At 43.1% G+C, this 22,217-nt stretch overlaps 1 protein-coding gene across 1 annotated transcript; it reads left to right on the plus strand.

The window, feature by feature from the left end:
- The first annotated feature begins 664 nt into the window (after positions 1 to 664).
- On the plus strand, positions 665 to 1,664 carry LOC128531622 (C-C motif chemokine 13-like). Its single transcript, XM_053505641.1, has 3 exons — positions 665 to 774; positions 1,189 to 1,303; positions 1,405 to 1,664. The coding sequence occupies exons 1-3, from the start codon at positions 708 to 710 to the stop codon at positions 1,481 to 1,483; spliced, it is 261 nt and encodes an 86-aa protein (XP_053361616.1). The 5' UTR covers positions 665 to 707; the 3' UTR covers positions 1,484 to 1,664.
- The last annotated feature ends 20,553 nt before the right edge of the window (positions 1,665 to 22,217 follow it).

Genomic DNA, 22,217 nt, shown 5'->3' on the forward strand with positions numbered 1-22,217 from the left:
AAGAAGTGCATGCGTGAAACATGATACTCTGTACTTGTAAACCAAGTATTGTTCGTTTTCCAAGTCAAAATTTATCAAAAATCTTTGCTCGTCTTGCGGAACACTTGCAAACCGCGTTACTCGCAATCCGAGGTTTTATTGTAATAGTTTAACATTTTATCTTAGCAGAGGAGGTTACTATTAATAAGTCCATATTATAAATCTGCCAGTGTGCTGTCCACAAAAGTGTTATAAATTATTAAGAATAGCTGGAGCCTGATATAATATCCAGTGATGAGTTTCTCCACGTTCACGCTGTTATCTGGTCTTTCATCATGTGGTCACTAAAATCCATGGGGCAAATTTAGCCATGTTGCTTTAAATACGTTGCTTCAGAACAAGATTATTATCTGCAAGTTTATTCAGTGATGTAGGTGTGACATTTTATTTACATTATCATGAATTATTTAGCTTACTCAAGTTAAACTTTACATTACTTTTATGGATGTGTTTAATGTTTATGGAGATGATTTTGTTACTATCTTTAACTCAAATCTAAACGTTCAGCAGATATTTGAAGACAACAGCCTAAAAGGAAGAAGTGATAAGAAATGAGTGTGTGCGTGTGTGTGTGTGTCTAACTATGTATAAAAACGAGGTGGTAAAACCCAGCTCAGTCAAACTTAAAGAGTTAAGAGATCGCACACCTTTACACAGCTTCTGAGAACATGAAGACGAGTCGTGTGTTTCTGGTCCTGGGCTTCGTCCTGATTGTGGCGTTCTGCTCAGATGCAGGTGCGTTTTTATTACACTCTCTTATATTTAATGACCACAGGTCTGGATTACAGTTTAATACAGAAGTACCTAATAAAACGATATTTTAAAATGATTAATTTGATTGCTATTACTCATATTAAAGTAATAACAAAAATAAAAATGAGGGAAAAATACAATTATAATAAAGATTATTATTATTATTATTATTATTATGCATAGACATTTACATTTATGTAAGTGTCTCCAAGAATAAAGAAATTAAAATTAATTATAAGAACATTATATAAAAATTATAAAGTCCCTGAGTCTAGTTGTGTTAATTCTGACATTTTTCTGACGAAGCAGTTTTGACTTTCACATCTGCAGTAATTCCAGTGTAACCTGAACAAGCTCGTCTCTCTCTCTCTCTCTCTCTCTCTCTCTCTCATTAAGGAGCTCTCACACTCCCGGTCTCTTGCTGTTTTGATTTCTTTACTGGAAAAATTCCTCCCCAAAACATCCAGGCGGTGAAACCGACGGACACTCAGTGCCCTCAGAAAGGCTTCATGTGAGTAGATTTTGAACACATGCATTAATGTACATTTTTAAACACATTTCTAAATGATCAGTTTATGTTAACATGTGTGTGACAATCTGTGTGTTTTTCAGTGTTTCTACGCAAAAGTTCCCCAGCCTGTGTGTGCGTGATGACCCAAGTGTTAAGAAAGAAACAGGAAAATTGTTGTAGACATTGTTAAAGCGCTGAACAAATAAGTTGAAATAAATTAAGAAAAAACTAACCCCCAATCAATTTCATGTTCATGCAAATTTGTGCTCTGTCTGTCGATTTTATTTTCTCAATGTGACGATTCAATGCAATGTTACTGAATGTGATAAATAACTCACAATAAAAACACACTGTAAATCAAGCTGATTAAAGTAGCTGATATAATTATATAAAAATTCACTAAGTAATAAATAAAACATGCAATGTCATGCTGTTATTAAAAAATAATTAACAATAGGCTCAAAACAATATCATAAATTAGCGTTACTGGAGTTTAAATAAAAAAATTTATTTGTCCCACACAGTATAATATTCAGTGAAATGCTTGTAGGATCGCCCCTGACCTAAAATCTAAAACAAAATAAAAAGAGTATTCGAATAAAGAATATAAAATAAAAATATAATATCTAGAGGGACTGATCGTTAAAGTTTATTGAGTGGAGTGGATTGAAAAAAAAAGCTGAATAAAGTCCAGTAACTGCATCTCCTGACATTAATTTATTATACACCACATAATGAATTTGTAATTAATTAATGACTTGATGTCAGTTTTTAATTGATTAAATTATATTTAGAAACACCTAGAAACCAATTAAATACTGTACTGTAAAAGAAAAAGCTGCATCAGCATAAGATGGTTTAGTAACAAGTTGTATAGCTTCTTTAAATTTACTTAACTTTTAGAGAAATTTACTGGCCAAACAAAATATCTGGCTAATATCGCTATATATGTCTAATATTGCTAATATATATAGCGATATTAGCCAGATATTTTGTTTGGCATTCCATATTTTGTTTGGCATTCCATACAGCATTCCATATTTTTTGTTAATTTTTACAGTAGCTTGCAAAAGTATTCAACCCCCGCCTCCCTAAAAAATTGATCAGATGTGTCAGAATAACAAATGATTAATAGAGGGTTCTATTTGGCAATCTCATGTTCTTTTACTTTCAATTTTTTTAATATATAACAGGTCAGGACTGCCTGCTTATTATCTGACTGGCAGTAAGTTATATCTCAGATTTTAATCATAGTAGCCATGTTACAGTGAAACTGTAGACATTCCTAATTAGTTAGAACAAAGAATAAATTTGTTAAAAGTTCTTAAAATAATCTAATAACCAGAAAACCAGAAAAAGGGCAAATAGGTAACCAACATCTGTTTTTAAAATTTGGGCTTCTCAACATTAGATCCCTTGCACCTAAAGCACTTATTGTTAATGAAATTATCTCAGAGTATCGTCTTGATGCACTGTGCCTCACCGAAACCTGGCTTAGACAAAATGAATATATTGGTCTGAATGAGTCTACATTGTGAGGATATTTTTTATAAGCATGACCAAAAAAACTGGTTGTGGAGGTGGTATTGCAACTATCTACAGTATAACAATTTATTTTTATTACCCAGAATGCAGGACCTAGGTTTAACTCATTCGAAGTACTCATCCGTAATGTAACGCTCACTGACATGCATAATAAATTCCAGCTATATCTTGCACTGGCCACCGCGTATAGACCCCCAGGGCCCTACGTTGATTTTCTTATTGTTTTTTGGACATCTACTGTTTGGACATCTACTGGCAGATTAATTGATTAACTCTAACGAAGTGTATCTGTCCCAACTTCCTTCTAGACCTCTAAATGCAGATAACCTAAACGAAGTGACAAAAAGCACTGGCACTGTTTTTACGAGCACACTAGACACTGTTGCATAACTTCGAGTGAAAGTAGAGAAAAACTAAATTTGAAGTTCTTAGAATTGCATATAAAGACAGTTTGTCCAGCTATAGACAGGCTCTAAAAGCTGTATTTAGTACAGTGGCTAGACTAACAAAAGATATCTGCAGAGAGTACTCCATCACAGTTTAGTAGTGAAGACTTCAATGAAATCTTTAGTGAAAAAATCAATTGTATCAGGAAGAAAATATTGGATGTTTTACCTCTGACAGCAATTCCTGCCATCCGTTATCCCCCAAATGAGGATGGGTTCTCTGTGGAGTCTGGTTCCTCTCAAGGTTTTTCCTTGCCACCATCACTATCCACTATCTTCTATACCCATTTTTACTTGCTCTTACACATTTCCATAATCTTTTTTTTTTTGTAAAAAACATTTAATTTTAGTAAATGTATCTTTTCACTATTTCACTGAGACAGTAATAAAGAACTGTAACGTCACAGATCTCGCGACAGGCAAACCCACGGTCAGCCGCGCCACAGGTTTTCAGAAAAATTTCAGAAAAATTCATTTGCTTTTATGCCTACATCCTACAAAAAAGTGATCACAAATCCGGGTTTATGAAAAACACTTAGCCTGTAATTGGCCCTTGGAATACTAACAGCTCTGATTTTCTAACAATCACTGCAGAAGTGAAAATGAATAAAAAGGACAATTCTAAGAGAATTCTAGAATTAAATTATTAGGTAAGTGAGTATTTTTGGGCAAATCTTTATTTTTATGCATATTTTCCAACCTGTCCTGATAGTGTACGATTATGTGTTCAGCCTTGATTTTAATTATCTTACCTGCATCCCTTGCACAGATGCTGCGCCCCCAGCAGATCACAACACTATAAAGGGCACTTACCACAACAGACCGATTGATGATGGATCTCAGCTTCCTCAGTAAATAAAATCTGCCTCACCCCCTCCCAGATTGGACTGGTCACACCTGGTAAACACCTAACTACTTGTAGTTGTCCATAATGACAACCTCATCAACCATGATGGTAACAGGTTTAATCCCAGTTTTACACTTTCTAAAGTCTTCTACCAACTCCTTGGTTTTTATAATATTTAGGAGCTGATGGTTTCTAGAGCACCACTTCACAAAGCTGCCCAGAAGTTCTCTATACTCTAACTCCTGTCCATCCCTGATACACCCCACCACTGCAGAGTCATCAGAGAACTTCTGTGGTGCCAGGATTTAGAGTTGTATTGTACAGAGTATACAGGAACTGAAAAAATAATGTTGGCTATATTGGTCACTCATTTTTGTTATGTTTATTTGTAAATTTTGAGTTGTTTGTGAGATGGATTTTTTTTTATTTAGTTGCGTAATAATTCTGCACACTAATAGTTGCCTAATAATTAACACAATAATAGTTGTTCAATAATTAAATAAATTCTTAAAAATACAACTTGCCCAATAATTGTGTAAAATAAATTGACTGAGAATAAAATGAAAGTACAATAGAAAACCAGTTCAAAGGCCTGGCAGGATTGTGGAAAGTACTGTATGACTTGAGGGCTAAAAAGAAACCACTTCTATAGAGAGCACAAGCAAACCAGTGAGGATGTGGTTTTATTTTTTATTTTTTGGTGTAATGAGACCAAGATTAAGATGCTGCACTTGGGCAAGATTTCATGTGCAATGTGTGTTGCATCCCTAATATAGGCTGTGCCTCAATCAACACTATCTCTACAATAAAATTTTTTTTTTTGTAGTGTCATGTTCATGGGAGAAACTTGACCTTTTAGCAGAACAGTGCAATCAAAAAGAAAAATAACAACAACAAAGTCCAAATCCTGGTCAGAATTTGGGGTAATGTTTAAACATTTGGAAGACTGAGGAAAAACTGGAATGAAATCTTCCCGAACTGTGTGCAGACTAAAATCGGTTTTTACAAAAAGTTACTTCTACAGTACCAATTCTAAAGCAGTTGAATTAATCTGTCATTAATAAACCAGAAGAATCACATGACTTTTAAAGTAATCCAAAACCTTTACAAGGTACTGTAAAATTGCAACTTTACCTGTGTAATGTACAATAATTAGTGATGTATTCTTTTTAGTTACTGTTTGAACTCATAAATAATACTGTTTGTGATCCATGGTGCAAAACTGATGAGCAGTGTTAAAAAGGAGAAGATCGTGGTTAATAAGTACACATTTTATCTTAAATGTAACAACGCAAGCTCTTATACTTCTGCTGAAGTTGAGATGCTGTAAGAGATTTGCTTTTATCAGCAGGATTTGTTGCAAGGTTTGCATGTTATGTCTCAAAACAAGATACTAATAAAAAAAAAATGACCAAATAACTAATTATGCTAGAATTCTAATATGCATTTCTACTGGCTATTTTTTGCATGAGCCTTGTGCTTCAAAGAATGTTTGAGGAGGTCTACACTATCTTGTTGACAGGTCAAACACTCCATGACTTTTAAAGAAAAAATGACAGCTTTAGGCAGTAGTTTTCACTGTGAACCCCAGGATTGACGGTTTAGTTCAAGTTCAAGTAGGCTTTATTGTCATTACAACCATATACAGTTAGTACACAGTGAAACGAAACAACGTTCCTCCAGGACCAAGGTGCTACATGCAACATAAATTTACAACATAAATTACCATAGACACTAAACTAGCTAACCAAGAGGCCTAGTTAGCTGGCTAGCAGAGACAGGACAGAGAGACCTAACATAAATTACAACATAAATTAACAAAAACTAACTAGCTAAGTAACATTTTTATAGACAACATAAAGTGCACGTGCAAATGTGCACTTTATGTTTAAGTCCTGCTTTGGATCTGTGTGCATGAAGCCTGCATATTCTCCCCATGATTAGTGCGTTTCTTCAGATACTCTGGTTTTCTCATATTGTCCAAACGCATGTAGGTAAAGCTAATTGCCATTTTAGATTAAATTGCAAGATGAAGCCAGTGGTGGCTCAGGCAGTGGAGGACTTTGGGCAAAGCCTTTAACCTTGAAACCATATATAATGGGGGACTCATGGACGTAGAGTATTATGGTGAACTGGTATGTTTGGATGCTGTTTTCCTCACTCTCATTGATCACTCAGGTTTGCTGACGGTGAGGTGATTGTTTGCTTTACATCTCAGGGACCCCTCATGTTTGTGTTTCCTTCTGGCTCTCCCTTTTAGTTATGCTGTCATAGTTAGTCCTGCTGGAGTCTCTGCTTGCACTCTATAGTTAATATACATTCACATTATACATTGTGTGACTTTGACCATACCGAACTGCCATCTCTCCTCTTCTTCTCTTTCCCTTCTTCTTCTTCCCCTGTCTCCCCCTTTCACTCTTTCTCTCTCTCTGTCGAGCTACACATGTCGTTCCTGAGCTGCCAGTGATTCAGACTCCCTCTGCCCTCCGGATCTTTTTAACCCATCCTGGTGCCCCGCTTCTGGTTGAAGATCTCGTCACATGGATGCCCCGTGTGTCTCTTTGGGATGCGTCTGGTGTCTGCGGATGATTCCTTCCACGTAGAAGATGGTTCTGGCCTTGACTGGTGTTGGCAATTGTTTCTCTGGGGACTTGACAGTTCGATAGTTCAGGACTGGAACTTCCTACAAGTCTACCTGGGTCTTTAATAACTAACTAGACTCAATATTAACATCAATTAACATCAGCTATTATACCTGAACTGCCTGCCACCTAACATACTGTATAAATGCAGATCATTTACTGCTTTCTGTTTCACCCAAATGCGGATGGGTTCCCTGTTAAGTCTGGTTCCTCTCAAGGTTTCTTCCTATTACCATCTCAGGGAGTTTTTCCTTGCCACTGTCGCCCTCGGCTTGCTCACCAGGGACAAACTGACCATTTTGATTCATACACATTCACATTTCATACAAACTTAAATAATTCTGTTGATTGTGTAAAGCTGCTTTGCGGCAATGACAATTGCTAAAAGCGCTATACAAATAAAATTGAATTGAATTGAATATAATACCCAGCCACTGAGATGAGGTGCCAGTCCTAAGTCTTTGGAAAAGAAAAGATGGCAGAAAGTATATCTGGTGTAAAAACCTGCCAAATCATCTGATGTGGCAACCCAGAAAAAAAGGCAAAAAGTCCATAAAAAAATATAGTTGCAAAGAAATAACGTTAAGGCCCAAGAACCTCCGCCATCGCTGCCTAAGCGTACCAGAAAGAAAATAAGCATAGTTGTCTCAGTGGGTATCATATTTCATAATGTAACAAAACAGTAGGTTGATCATGATGTCGTGTAATGTGTTCATTGCCAATATCAAACAAAAATCTGCTTTCTTGTATTGTATTAAGTTCTGCAAGCATTGAAGGCCCTGGGCCACGTCACTTAGGCATCATAATGGCATCAGATTCCAATCTGTGTGTTGATTTCCATCACTTTTTGAGCATGCTAAGACCTTCAAAAAGCCTATGATGGTGGGAAAAAAAAGATTCCTTAAAGGAACAATAGGGCCCTTCACAAACTTAGACATCATAGGGCTGTCATCATAGTGCTTGGACTCAAGATACTAATTTAAAAAATGACCAAATAACTAATTATGCTAGAATTCTAAAATGCATTTCTTCTCTGAAAACATAATCAGCCCTTGGAGTGATGTAAAATAGACTGTAACATGAGCATTTGAAACATCACAAAACACAAAATATTGTGGCGTGGGCGGGGCGGCGGCTGACGACCAGCATGCCTTGCGGGGATGTCGGTGTGTGTTCACCATGTTGGGGAAAGGTGTTAGAGTTAGTGGCTTCGGCCCTGTTGTGTGTCAGGGGTGTGTGACGTGTGAAATGTGCTCCAGTTCAAGCTAGTGTTGAATTGGATGTAGGCTCCTGAGTGAAGGTGCTGCTCATGCCATTACCGGCTGTGTGCTAAATAAAGTACTCCCAGCCATTGCATCGGGTAGCAAATAAGCTCACTCGTCTCTCCAGCATTCTTCTCGGCGTAAAAACGCTACATTGGTGTCAGAAGTGGGATGGAGAATAACGGGTTCAAGCGCACAAAGGAGGACCTTCTGAAAATCCAAGCGGGCCGCCGAGTAGCGGAGCGACTACTCGCGCTGAAAAAGCGTTTTCCTGGCGGAGCTAGCGCGAGCACACCACGTCCACCAACGCGGAGCGGGAAGCAGAAAATCCCGGCGCTGGATCTCGGGGCGGAGGCTGGCGCTGCGCAAGCGCCGGAGCAAGATACAGCTCCGTGCGCTGTTAGCCGGCAAAGCGACCTGCCGGTGCGCGAGGCCGAGCGCGCTGAGCCCATATCGGCGGCACATCGCGGCGGAAGAGCCGAGCGACCGCCCGCAGCTCAGTGCCGCTCGGTTCGTGAACCTAGCCGGGGACAGGGCTACCCGTCGCGGCTAGGCAACGAGCAGCTCTCCGACGTTTCGCGGCGAGGCGACGGCGCGGGTGACCGTAAGGAGGCGGTGCGCGAGGTCGAGCACGCTGAGCCCATATCGGCGGCACATCACGGCGAAAGAGCCGAGCGACCGCCCGCAGCTCAGTGGCGCTCGGTAGGTGAACCTAGCCGGGGACAGGGCTACCCGTCGCGGCTAGGCCTCGACACCGTTTCCGAGATTCCGCGACGACGCCGAGGCCAGGGACCGCCGGACTACCGCTGCAACGTTCTCAGGCCTGAGGGACAGCCGGACTACCGCTTCAACGTTCTCAGGCCTGAGGGACAGCGTACACCAGCAGCCGCTAAGCTAGCGCCGGGTGGACGGTTGGGGAGCCCCTCGGGGCTTTACATCGACTGTGTGTCGGACGGCGTCTTACTGCGGGCGCTCGTGGACACCGGCTCCACTGTTTCCCACGGGTTGTGGAACTGTGAACCGCTCATCGCCAGGCAGAAGGGCCCCGCCCAGCGCTCGCGGGCACCGCAGCAAGACTTTTGGGTGGGGGCACCTATGGGGCAAATGGGCGTGGACACTCACAGCCAGCTCGGCTCTCCGATGTCATCTACCGGGTGCGGTTGGCAGGGCGGGCACGAGTTTTGCCCCACCGGGACCGTCTTGCGCCTCCACAGCCGCACGCCGGGGAACCATCGAACTATGGAGGCCGGACCGCCTCAGGACTACATTCGCGTTCACCCCTCACCTGCCAAAGGACGCCGGCGTTCCCACCGCCAGCGCCGACCGCCTCCACGCCTCCGAAAAGGAGTTCGTCATGGTGACCGGGGACGGTCACAGCTCGGGTGGGGGCAGTGTGGCGTGGGCGGGGCGGCGGCTGACGACCAGCATGCCTTGCGGGGATGTCGGTGTGTGTTCACCATGTTGGGGAAAGGTGTTAGAGTTAGTGGCTTCGGCCCTGTTGTGTGTGAGGGGTGTGTGACGTGTGAAATGTGCTCCAGTTCAAGCTAGTGTTGAATTGGATGTAGGCTCCTGAGTGAAGGTGCTGCTCATGCCATTACCGGCTGTGTGCTAAATAAAGTACTCCCAGCCATTGCATCGGGTAGCAAATAAGCTCACTCGTCTCTCCAGCATTCTTCTCGGCGTAAAAACGCTACAATATACCATTTTTAAATTATCCATAAAAATGTTTTTAACTAAAGTGCAACAGAAAAAGTAAGACATTTTAACATTTTAACTGTTGAATTTTCTCTTAAACACTTCCTTTGTTCTAATTAATGATAAAATCCCCAGAGACAAAATCTATCAGATAATAATTCCACTAGTATCATGATATATTTCCTTTTACGCAATATAGTTTTAAACACAATTTGTTTCTTTTTCTTACCTGATGGTTTATTTACCAGCTCACTTTATTTTTATCTGTGTGAATGAGGACCAGGGATTTTTTCTTCGGGGATCTTAAAAAAAAAATCTCCACAAATGCTTTGTATCATGAAGTGAATCTGCATTTGCAGTCCTGAAACCTAGGGATACCATCCTTAGGCCATGATCTTACAGTCCTTACATTGAGTCTAGCAGTTTTATTCCTTGTAGTATACTTTGGATGTAGCAAAAGTGACAGATGGACAGACAGGCTAAGAGGAGGATAAACCGGTACCTTATATGCATCTGCTACATTAGTGTATACTTGATCCAATGTTTTATCTTCCTCAGGTTGCGCATTTCACGTTACAATGAAAATTGTGAAGGATGCTCTTCAAGTCAGCATAATTGAAATCACCCTCAGCTACCTGTATAAAGATACTGTTCGGATGCGCAGCGAGGCTGTTGTTTATGTCATGTAACTGTGCTAGCGCTAGCTTAGCATTAGGGTTACAATACACAGCACAGATGTAAACAGATGCAAATTCGCGAGGTAGACAAAAAACAGTCTACATTTTAGCAGCATAAATTTCATGTCGGGACAACTAAGTCTATCCATTACCATGGTCTGTGTACACTAGGAGTTGTTAATATAGATGCACAGTCCCCCGCCGGTCTTCTTACCCGAGTCTGCCGTCCTGTCAGTTCGGTGCACTGTAAAGCCGGTTAGCCCAATAGCCACATCTGGGATGGTGTTATCCAGCCAGGTCTTAGTGAAAACGATGCTGCAACAGTTTGCCAGGAACCTCTGCATTATCAACCCCAATTGTATTTTATCCATCTTGTAACAGATTGACCGGACATTGGAGAGAAATATGGATGGAAACAGTGGTTTGAAGGGGTTAGTCTTAAGCTTAGCCCCCATGCCTGCCCGTCTGCCTCTCTTCCATCTCTGCTCATAACGTCTCCTCCTCCAGTTTGCTGCCGCAGAAATTCCCATGATCTAGCAATCTCGGAAGGGATTCCAAACGCTGGGAAGTTCATCCTGGCTGTACTAAGGAGCCTCGATATGGTAACAATATGCCGAAACACTCAGTAGCACTAACAAAATGAAAAAACTATGCCAACAAAGAGAGCATCAGGCTGCTGCGTCTGTGCGTACCACTGCCGTGTTCATTTTCTCTGCGAAAACAAATACAGTCTCTAAACTCACACTGTGAAGTCTACTGTAGTTGGATGTAGTCCAGTTTATTTCCCAGGGAGCTGACTTTGGATACGATGATGGACAGGAGAGCCAGCCGGTTAGGGTTTGTTTTTAGCCAAGCACAGACTCCTGCTTGCCGCGCTTCTGCTTCCTCGCGCACCGAATTAATATATATTACATTAATAAAAATAACTACATAAAATGTTATTAATACAAAATATAAAGTAAAAATGTAACAAATTAACCTGCACTTTACCTTAACAAAGTAAAAATAGTCCCTACAGATAAGTGTTTCCTTTAGTGTTGGTGCTGAAACAAAGAACCTCTTTGCGGATTGCAAATAACCTGGTTTATGAGTTTGCGAGTGATCCGTTGTCCAAATTGGCACGTTGTCCAAAGATGTGCACACACACACATACACACACACAGCCAGTGCAGGCTGAGAGAGAGAGAGGGGGAGAAAGAGAAAAAATGGATCTTTAACCACTCGAACACATTCACAGGTCACACTTATCTGTCGTGATTTATTTTAACTTTTCACAACGGTAAAGTGCAGATTAATTTGTTTTATTTTTACTTTATAATCAAAATTTTCATTATTTCTTATAAGGAAATTTGCTTCGATTTATGAGTATTTTGATATATGAACATGCTTCTGGAATGAATTATACTCCAAGGTTCCACTGCAATTAAATTTAAATAATGAGTAAAACGTAAATTTGATAACAGCAGAATACATGTTATTTCTATGAACCAGTTATTAAGGGAGCACATTAGCTCCAATGATACTAAATGCATATCAATGTAGATTTTTAGGCTGTTTTTCTTCCAAATCGAGTTTCTTCAAGGTATCTTCCTGTAGGTTGTCTTTATACAGACAGTCTTTCCCCAGGATGTCCTTTATTGGTCTTCTTGGTGTCACTGCGTGCACTGGTGTTGGGCGTGCGGCCAAATACAATATCGCTCCTCACTCACTTTAAAGCTCACTAGCTAGGCGGCCTCCCCTTCTGCAGGTGTGCATGCCAGCGGGGCACTGCTCACCAGACCTGCACGTGCACATCACATAATTTCGTCCCTTTCTTTCCATCCTCCTTCCTTCCTTTCTGAAGCTAAACTACACCATCCCGCAGTTGTTAAGTCATAACAATTATTCCATTCCTACGTGCATTGCTGTCGTAAAGGAACTCGGACTTCTGCGCCGACCGCGTTATGTCCACAGAAGTTCTGGGCGAAAGTTTGTTTACCGTCAACCTAGCTGTTTTGCTTCATCCATTCCATCTGTGTGAACCGCAGTTGCTCACCAAACATGTCATCAGAGCGATGTTACTCCAGGTGTTTGTAGCATGGGAAACACCACGAGGTTTCTGTCAGACAGCTTCAGAAATCTTCCGAGGACACTATCCACCAAGCAGGACAGAAAACTCGGAGTGGATCTTACTGTGTTACGGCCAATACAGAAATTTACCACACCAAAAGTGCTCAAAATAGAACTTTTTAATTCACAATCTCTTACAAATAAATCAGTTCTTATACAAGATCATATAATGGACAAAGGCTTGGATTTTATGTGCATAACGAAAACATGGCATCAGCCAGAGGTTTTTTTAGCACTAAATGAAGCTCGCCCCCCTGATTATAGCTACTGTACCTGGAGAAAGCCCGCAGTACTGGACGTGGTGGTGGCTTAGCTGTATTATATCGACAGCAACTGGATCTGTCTCCCCTCACTGTGCTTACACTGTCTTCAGTTGAATGCCTTGCATTTAAGTGTAAAGCCCCTCTGCCCATGACGATGCAGCTTATTTATCAACCCCCTAAACCAAACTCAATGTTTATCTCTGAGATGCATGATTTTCTTACATCCATCTGTACCACTTCTCCCAACATTATTATACTCGGTGACTTTAATGTTTATGTAGACACTCCCTCCTGCCATTTGGCAGTTGAGTTTTTACAACTACTGGACTGCCTCAATCTTCAACAGCATGTTGATGTTCCCACACATTCCAGAGGGCATACCTTGGATCTGGTTATTACAAACTCTGTACCCATTAGCAACCTTTTTTGTGTATGATCTGGGGGTGTCTGACCACAAGGTCATTTCGATGGAGCTGTCACTCCCTTGTTCAATAAAAGCAAAGCGACAAATATGTTACAGAAATTTGAAAAAGATCAACCCATATACTCTGAGCAAAGATCTTCAGAATCTCTCCTCTGTTGAATGTTCCTCAGTCACTGAGTCAGTTGACTTCTACAACAAATCCCTCGGCAGTCTCCTTGATTTCCATGCCCCTGTCTGATATAGAACTGTCTGCTTCTCACGTTCAGCCCCCTGGTATACCTGTGAGCTGCGGAAGATGAAGACAACTGGGTGTGTTCTTGAGCGACGTCTACAGGCTTCAGGACTCACTGTTTATAAGCAAGTTTACAGAGAACATCAGAAGGCATATGCAAGAGCATTGAGAGCTGCAAGATCACAGTTTTATTCGAATATCATTAACAATAGCTCTGAAAATTCAAAGCAACTATTCTCCACTATTAATCGCCTATTGAAACCACAATTTCAATCTCATCTGGAAGCTACAGAGGAGAAATGCAATAACATCATTACTTTCTTCAGGAAAAAAGTGGATACCATCCGCTCATCTCTATCGAGTTCCTCTGCACTACCTGTCTTGATGGATGACCCACAACCAGAGAATTTGCAACCTTTCAGCTTTTTCTCTAAAGTTACACAGCAAGAGGTTGAGGTCATTGTCAGAAAGATGAAAGCATCAAATTATGCACTGGACCCTTTTCCTACAGTTTTGGTTAAATCCAACCTTTGTGCTATAAGTCCCCTGATTACCAGGATAATAAATCACTCTCTACAGAGTGGATATGTTCCCACTACATTGAAATCTGCTATCATCAGACCACTTTAAAAAAACACAGAAGTACTTGCAAACTACAGGCCCATTTCTAACCTCCCGTTCCTTTCAAAAGTACTGGAAAAAATAATTGCTGCACAGCTTCAGTCTTATCTAAAAGAAAATAATTTGTTTAAGAAATTCCAGTCTGGTTTCCACCCCTGCCACAGCGTAGAAACAGCTCTGGTTAGAGTCACGAATGACCTGCTGATGTCGGCTGATGCAGGTTTTCCATCGCTTCTCATCCTGTTGGACTTGTCTTCAGCCTTTGATACTGTTGATCACAACATTCTGCTTCACAGATTACGTCACACTGTTGGACTTTGACTCTGTTTACAACTGGTTCTCATCTTATCTTACTGAAAGAACGGAGCATGTTGCCCTAGGAGAGGCTAAATCCGCTATACACAATGTCACAAGTGGTGTTCCCCAGGGCTCTGTGCTCAGTCCAATTTTGTTTATATTGTATATGCTTCCCCTGGGCTATATCATCAGCCAGCATGGTATTTTATTTCATTGCTATGCTGATGATACTCAGCTCTACCTTAGGATAAATTCCACCTCCTCGTCTACTCCGCCATCATCCACTTTGACCATCTGTTTGGACCATCTGTCATGGATGAAGCAAAATTTCCTGCAGCTAAACAGCTCTAAGACTGAAGCTATTTTAGTAGGCACCCCACACCAGGTTAGGTCATCTAACATTTACATTTGCATTTTACATTTGGACATTTGGCAGACGCTCTTATCCAGAGCGACTTACATTTTTTTTTTATCTTATTATACATCTGAGCAGTTGAGGGTTAAGGGCCTTGCTCAAGGGCCCAACGGTGGCAACTTGGTGGTTGTGGGGTTTAAAAACTGCATCCAGCACTCACGTTTCCTGATGCAGAAAAGTTAGTCCATGCGTTTGTCTCCTCCAGGCTAGACTTCTGCAATGCACTTCTCATTGGGACTACTGGAAAAACCCTTCAAAAGCTGCAGTATATTTAGAACAGTGCTGCTAGGATCCTGATGAAAGGGCGTAAATACGACCATTAACGCCCATTTTTAAATCTCTTTACTGGCTTCCTGTTTCATTTAGAATTGATTACAAGGTTGCCCTTCTTACCCACCAGTGTATTTATGGGGATGTCCCTCCCTACCTCAAAGAACTTATTTCCTCACATACGTCCACACGCAACCTCAGCTCTGCATCAGTACATCTTTTGAAAACGCCTAAGACTAAACTTTATACCATCAGAAATCGAGTTTTTGCTCAGCTGCACCCAGACTGTGAAATGCTCTCCCTGAGTATCTGAGGACGCCACAGACTGTTGATGCTTTTAAATCTGGTATTAAAACGTATCTTTTTATCAGAGCTTTCAAGTCTAATTAATTTTGTTCAAATATATAAAAATCAAATATGAAGTGCATTATAAATAAAATGTATTATTATTATTATTATTATTATTATTATTATATCATTGTGATTGTGCATATGTGTTTTTCAGTTCAGTCCTGATGTTATTAAGTTCATCTGAATGATTAGTGTGTGTGTGTGTGTGTGTGTGTGTGTGTTCCCTTTCAAAGGCTACACTCGATGCTGTGTGAAAACGCTATGGGAATATCTTTTTATGTTGCCGGTTGTGAAGCTGAAGCATGTGTGTACCAAACACGCCAAATTTTGGCTTATATAACCTCGGTCAGGTGACGTCATCTGATTAGATGCACCTGCAGGTTATAAATAGGAGTAAGCCGGCAACATTCCTCAGACCTTTTTCCTCACCACATTGTGCATGTGTCAGCAAAGCATAACAAAAATATAAAACAAGCAAAATTAAATCTCATAAAACTCACCAGATAGTATGGCGGAGTTTAGAGTAAGATGTCCCCCTCCTTGTGAAAATTTCCTTTTGGAGGGCGATATGCATAGATTCTGCTTTAGATTCTGCCCCCGATCCCGAAGTCTCTCCTTCCACTTCACGAGCGCACTCCGGTGCTTCTCGCGGGTGTGTTGAAGAGATTCGTTCTCCAGCTTCTGTGGAAATGGAAGTTGCTTCCTCAGAACGCTCCTAAAAAGATGAGATAGAATATGAGGAATTGCTCGAAGTTATACCGCGTGCAGCCGAACGACTGCATATTGGCTGGCCGCAGGAGCAGGCTCACCCAAAACAATCTAAATTAGATGACAGATTTCTGTCGGGTGGCCAGGAGATGGAGCCAAAACACCGCGCTCTCCCATTTTTTATGACCTCCACAAGAAGTTATCTCGTTCTTGGAGAAATCCTTTTTCTTCCCGTATTTTTGTACCATCGACTTCGTTTTATTCGAACATCGTTGATGCAATAGCACGAGGTTATGTGGTGATGCCCCAGATAGAAGAGACGCTTGCGGGCTATCTCTCTCCTGGAACATCATCCTCATCAAAGAAACCAACACTTCCCTCCAGAAAGATTTGAACACGAGCGCACACTGAATCAGGACGCATTCAATGAATTACACCGGCTACTGATTTATCCCTGCGTGCGACTAAACAGACAGCCCGTGCAATCGGCCGTTCCATGGCCTCCTTGGTGACCGCTGAAAGGCACCTGTGGTTAAACCTGACAGGCATCAAGGACAAGGATCGAACATTCTTCCTTGATGCCCCTGTCTCACCTTACGGCCTATTCGGCGGCGCTGTGAATTCCGTCGCCACTAGGTTCCGAGAAGCTAAACTGTATGAACAGGCTTTTGGGAAATTTCTCCCACGCCGTGCTCAAGAGTCGAGGCCCTCGGCCACCCAGCCTCGGCCAGATCTGAATCTCACCAGGCGAGAGGCACAGAAAGAGAGCATCAGCAGCCGGGCACCCCCCCGTACCCCTCTGGGGTACAGCTCGTCGCCCCTCACAGGCTGCCTCCAAAGACTAAGTCCTGAAAGCCTACGTGCCCAGGACTGTGGGGGTAATTCCCCCCGGGGAACGGTACTCAACGCTCTTTCATATAAGAGCATGCCCCCCCCCCGGACACCCCCAGGGGGTCGGTGTTCAGTTTCCGCCGCCTCTGGTGTTTCGGACCTCACCGACCTCCAGAGATATGTTAGTGCCTCGGTTAGTGGTTCAGGATGCCGAACCACTAACACCCCCCCGCGCACCAAAACTTGTACCCCTTTCAGAGAAACTGGCAGCGTGGAAGCTACTGCCAGGCATATCTCCCTGGGTGCTAAAGACTGTAGAGAAAGGCTACAGGATTCAATTTGCTCATCGCGCTCCGCGTTTCAACGACGTGGTTTACATCTCCGTGATACCGGAGAGAGCGCATCTGCTGAACTGCAAACTCCAGGCGTTACTAGAGAAGGGAGCCATAGAACAGGTTCCTCCTCCAGACAGGGAGTCAGGCTACTACAGTCGTTACTTTCTGGTCCCCAAAAAAGGCGGGGGGCTGCGTCCGATTTTGGATCTTCGCGGGCTGAACCGCTATCTCAAAAAGTACAGATTCAAAATGTTAACCATCAATATGATTGTCTCGCAAATCCAACCAGAAGATTGGTTCGTGACGATCGATTTAAAGGACGCATACTTCCACATAAAAGTTTTGCCACAGGAAGTTCCTGAGGTTCGCTTTCGGGGGAGATGCTTACCAGTATCGGGTCCTTCCATTCGGTCTAGCTCTGTCACCCCGCACATATACAAAATGTATGGATGCTGTCCTGGCTCCCTTGCGACTCCAGGGCATCTGTATTCTCAATTACATAGACGACTGGCTAATCCTGGCCCAGTCTCAGCAGCTAGCGCTCCGACATTGCGATATCGTCCTAGCTCATCTCCATTCGCTAGGATTGAGACTCAATGCTACCAAAAGCGTTCTCGTTCCAGCTCAGAGGACAACATACTATGGGATTCGATCACTATGCGGGCACAATTGTCTCCCGCTCAGGTCGAATCCATCCTCAGCGCCCTCAAGGAAATCAGACTAGACCAGGAAGTGACAATCACTTTCAAAAATGTTTAGGCCTCATGGCAGCTGCATCCCTGTTGGCCGGCCAGAGTATGGTTCTCGGATCTAATATCTCTCCTAGATGGCTCACCTTGGATGATTCCAGTGATGAGGGATCTTCTGTCTCAGGCGCAGGGGACAATATTTCATCCCCGACCCGAGCTTTGCGTTTGGCCCCTGAACGGGACCAACTAAGTCAAGCTGGTCTCCCAGCCAGCGTTATTGACACTATTCTAGCCGCTAGAGCTCCCTCCACTAGGAAAGCTTATGCCCTCAAATGGAATGTTTTCAAATGTTCGTGCATGACGAAGCAGGTAGACCCAGTCCACTGCCAAATTGTTTCAGTGCTGAAGTTCCTGCAAGATAAGTTGTCCTAGGGCTTGTGCCCTAGTACCCTTAGGACGTACATGGCCGCTATCTCAGCCTGCCACGTTCCAATCAAAGGGATTACTGTGGGAAAACACCCTTTAGTTGCCCGTTTTATTCATGGAGCTGGTGAACAGTTGAGGCCACCCACTAGAGCCAGGACCCCTTCATGGGATTTATCTATCGTGCTCGAAGGTCTAATTGACACTCCTTTCGAACCGCTAGAGTCAGCGCCTGACAGGCTTCTGACTCTTAAGATGGTTTTTCTTATGGCCATTACCTCTCTCAAGAGGATTGGGGATCTGTGCGCCTTGTCAGTCTCCCCATCCTGCCTGGACTTTGCCCATGGGCTAGTCAAGGCCATTCTGCATCCTCACCCAAACTATCTTCCGAAAGTTCCATTTTCAAACATGCACCCTGTTGTTCTTGAAGCCTTCTGTCCTCCGCCTTTTACAGCTTCGGAGAAGGAGAAACTTATCCTATTACGTCCAGTATGTGCTCTTTGGATTTACGTCCACCGCATCTGCCAGTGGCGTAGATCAGAGCAGCTTTTTATATGCTATGGAGGCCGCAACCGGGGGGCGGCCGCTACTACGCAGACCATGTCACATTGGGTGACAGATGCTATTGCTCTCTCCTATGAGGCGCGTGGGGTCACTTCGCCTCTAGGAATCAGGGCTCATTCAAGCAGGGGGATTGCTTCATCTATTGCACTAGCAAGAGATATTCCCCTGCAACAAGTGTGTGATGCGGCGGGATGGTCCTCTCCGCACACATTTATTAAATTTTAGTGTCTGGATGTTCCTGTCACTCCCAGTCTCCCAGACATAGTTCTGAGACCTCTCAGCCTTGTGCGCACACGCTACACAATGCGGGGTCCAGACACTCGCAGTGCGGCGACGTTGGTACTCTCGTTCCCATAGCGTTTTCACGCAGCATCGAGTGTAGCCTTTGAAAGAGAACGTCTCGGGTTACTTTGCTGTAACCCTGTTCCCTGAAAAGGCGGAAACGAGATGCTGCGTCCCAATGCCGCACTGCCCACGTGACCGGACGTCCGTTCAGACAATCAATCTGAGGAATGTTGCCGGCTCACTCCTATTTATAACCTGCAGGTGCATCTAATCAGATGACGTCACCTGACCGAGGTTATATAAGCCAAAATTTGGCGTGTTTGGTACACACATGCTTACATTTACATTTAGGCATTTGGCAGACGCTCTTATCCAGAGCGACTTACAAAAAGTGCTTTAATGTTTACATCATTGGAGACATACTTACACTGGGTTAACTAGGTTAATAACTAAGTGCCATTAGTCCAACACAACCGGCAACATGAAAAGATATTCCCAAAGCGTTTTCACGCAGCATCTCATTCCCGCCTTTTCAGGGAACAGTGTTACAGCAAAGTAACCCCAGACGTTTATCAGTCCAGTCCCTTTGTGTTGAGAAGGCGGATGGCTTGTTGGTAAAAACTGTTACATAGTCTGGATGTGAGGCCCGAATGCTTCGGTACCTTTTTCCAGATGGCATAAGGGTGAAGAGTGAGTGTGAGGGGTGTGTCCCGTCAGCCACAATGCTGGTGGTTTTGCAGATGCAGCATGTGATGTAGATGAGGAGAGAGGAGAGAGACCCCGATGATCTTCTAAGCTGTCCTTACTATCTGTTGTAGGGTCTTAGGTGCTTAGGATGCTCTCGATAGTTCCTCTATAGAAGGTGGTGAGGATTGGTGGTGGAAGCTGGGCCTTCCTCAGCCTTCTCAGGAAGAAAAGACGTTGTTGGGCTTTCTTGTGCAGAGAGCTGGTGTTGAGAGACCAGGTAAGGTTCTCCTCCAGGTGGACACACAGGAATTTTGTGCTCTTGACGATCTCACCAGAGTGCTCCATGTCCTCCTGAAGTCGACAACCATCTCTTATGTCTTATCGACATTCAGAGACAGGTTGTTTTCTTTTCACCAGTCCGTTAGCCTCTGCACTTCCTCTCTGTAAGCTGACTCGTCGTTCTTGCTGATGAGACCCACCACGGTTGTGTCATCAGCAAACTTGATAATATGATTGGAGCTGTGTGTTGCTACACAATCATGAGACAGCAGCGTGAACAGCAGGGGACTAAGCACACAGCCCTGGGGGGCCTCAGTGCTCAGTGTGGTGGTTCTGGAGGTATAGTTCCCGAGCCGTACTGCTTGGGGTCTTTCGGTCAGAAAGTTCAGGACCCAGTTACAGAGGGAGGTGTTGAGGCCCAAAAGACTCAGCTTCCCGATCAGGCTGGGGGATGACTGTATTAAATGCTGAACTGAAATTTATGTACAGCATTCTAATATAAGTGTCCTTCTTGTCCAGGTGTGTCAGTGCCAGCTGGAGTGTGGTGGAGATGGTGTCGTCTATCGAACGGTTTGAATGATACACAAACTGCAGCGAGTCCAGTTAGCGGGCAGCAGGGTCTTGATGTGTCTCATACCATAATGATGGGTGTGAGTGCAACAGGGTGGCAGTTATTGGGATAGGACACTGAAGACTACTTCGGCACGCGGCCGATGGTGGTAGACTTGAAGCATGTGGAAACGACAGCGCTGCTCAGAGAAATGTTAAAGATGTCGGTGAAAACATCTGCCAGCTGCATATTCTCTGAGCACTCTGCCTCTCTGTTATCTGGTCCAGAAGCTGTCAATTTTTTCTAAAGTTACGTAGTAGGAGAGCGAGTTGCTCGGTCTGTCCATTGTGCTTCGGTAAGCTTCTCTGGCGCCAGGAGAGAAAGTCAAACACACATAAACACACATGTTGTCTGTCAGAAAGGTCTCTGTTTATTAACAGCAAAAGATGGGGTTTATATATGTTTGACCAAACGCCTGTGCCATAGACATATGTTACTACAAAGAACATGAACCATTGTAAATGTCCTGGTGAGATCCTGAAGAATCAAAGGAGAGGAAGATAGAGAGGTGTCCGTCCAGAGACAGATCACAAGATGTTGGCTCGAGTTAGGGGGAGAGGGGGAGAGAGACAGAGAGGGAGAAAGACATAAAGAGAAAAATGGGAAGGTGAGCGTGGGAGCGTTCACACCATAAAGAGCAGATGTAAGAGGAGACAGGAAGATAGCAGCAGAAAAGATTTAACACATTACTATCAGATCTATGAGGAAGAGAGCAAGAGAGTAGAAATTACAATAAACAGTTGCCCTCTTAAATTCTAAAAGAATTTGTGAATGTCAATTAGTTAACATAGCAAGAGATATTAACGTGAAGAAGCAGAGATTCATAAATAGTAAAGTCAGCAAGAATACTGATAAGAAGGATAATAAAGAGAATAGATAGAATAGATAGAACAGTTATAGAGAAGATGGTCAGGATTAAATCACTCCTAGAATCACAATTAGAAATGAAATTAACAGTACATAGGTCATCAGGCGTTGGCACAAAATACAATAAAATGTGGAAAAAGAGCTAATACAAAGTTGAACCTATATGTGTATGTGAAAAAGGTGAAAAGTGACGAGAGCCCCTTTTTGAGGTGTCTTCAGGACGTGTGTCGCTTCCCTAGCCACTCTTTGCGGGCTAGGAGATCTTGTGAAGTAGTGGTCGATTATCTCAAGCAGTCAGAGTCGTCTACGGTGCCTTCTTCACACGGCTGGCGTGAATCCACTGTGGCTGTAAATCTGTGAGAACAGTTGTGCGAGTCACTGCAATTACAGTTGTAGGTGTACTGTAAGCAGCGTCCCCCACCTTCCTGGGATTCAAACTTTTTACCAGCTCTGTATCACCTGGGATGAAAGAATGAGTAGGCTTGTCGGTAGGCAGAGGGAGAGAAGCAGAGACATTACCATGAACACTGTTCAGTTTTT

Source organism: Clarias gariepinus, chromosome 10 (genome assembly GCF_024256425.1).
Source record: "Clarias gariepinus isolate MV-2021 ecotype Netherlands chromosome 10, CGAR_prim_01v2, whole genome shotgun sequence".
NCBI lineage: Eukaryota > Metazoa > Chordata > Actinopteri > Siluriformes > Clariidae > Clarias > Clarias gariepinus.

Bases quoted from the DNA above. Each gene is read 5' to 3' on its own strand.
- LOC128531622 (XM_053505641.1), top strand. From the start codon at position 708: ATGAAGACGAGTCGTGTGTTTCTGGTCCTGGGCTTCGTCCTGATTGTG. The intron at 775-1,188 runs GTGCGTTTTTAT...TCTCTCATTAAG, and splicing joins GGCGTTCTGCTCAGATGCAG to GAGCTCTCACACTCCCGGTC. The intron at 1,304-1,404 runs GTGAGTAGATTT...TGTGTTTTTCAG, and splicing joins TGCCCTCAGAAAGGCTTCAT to TGTTTCTACGCAAAAGTTCC.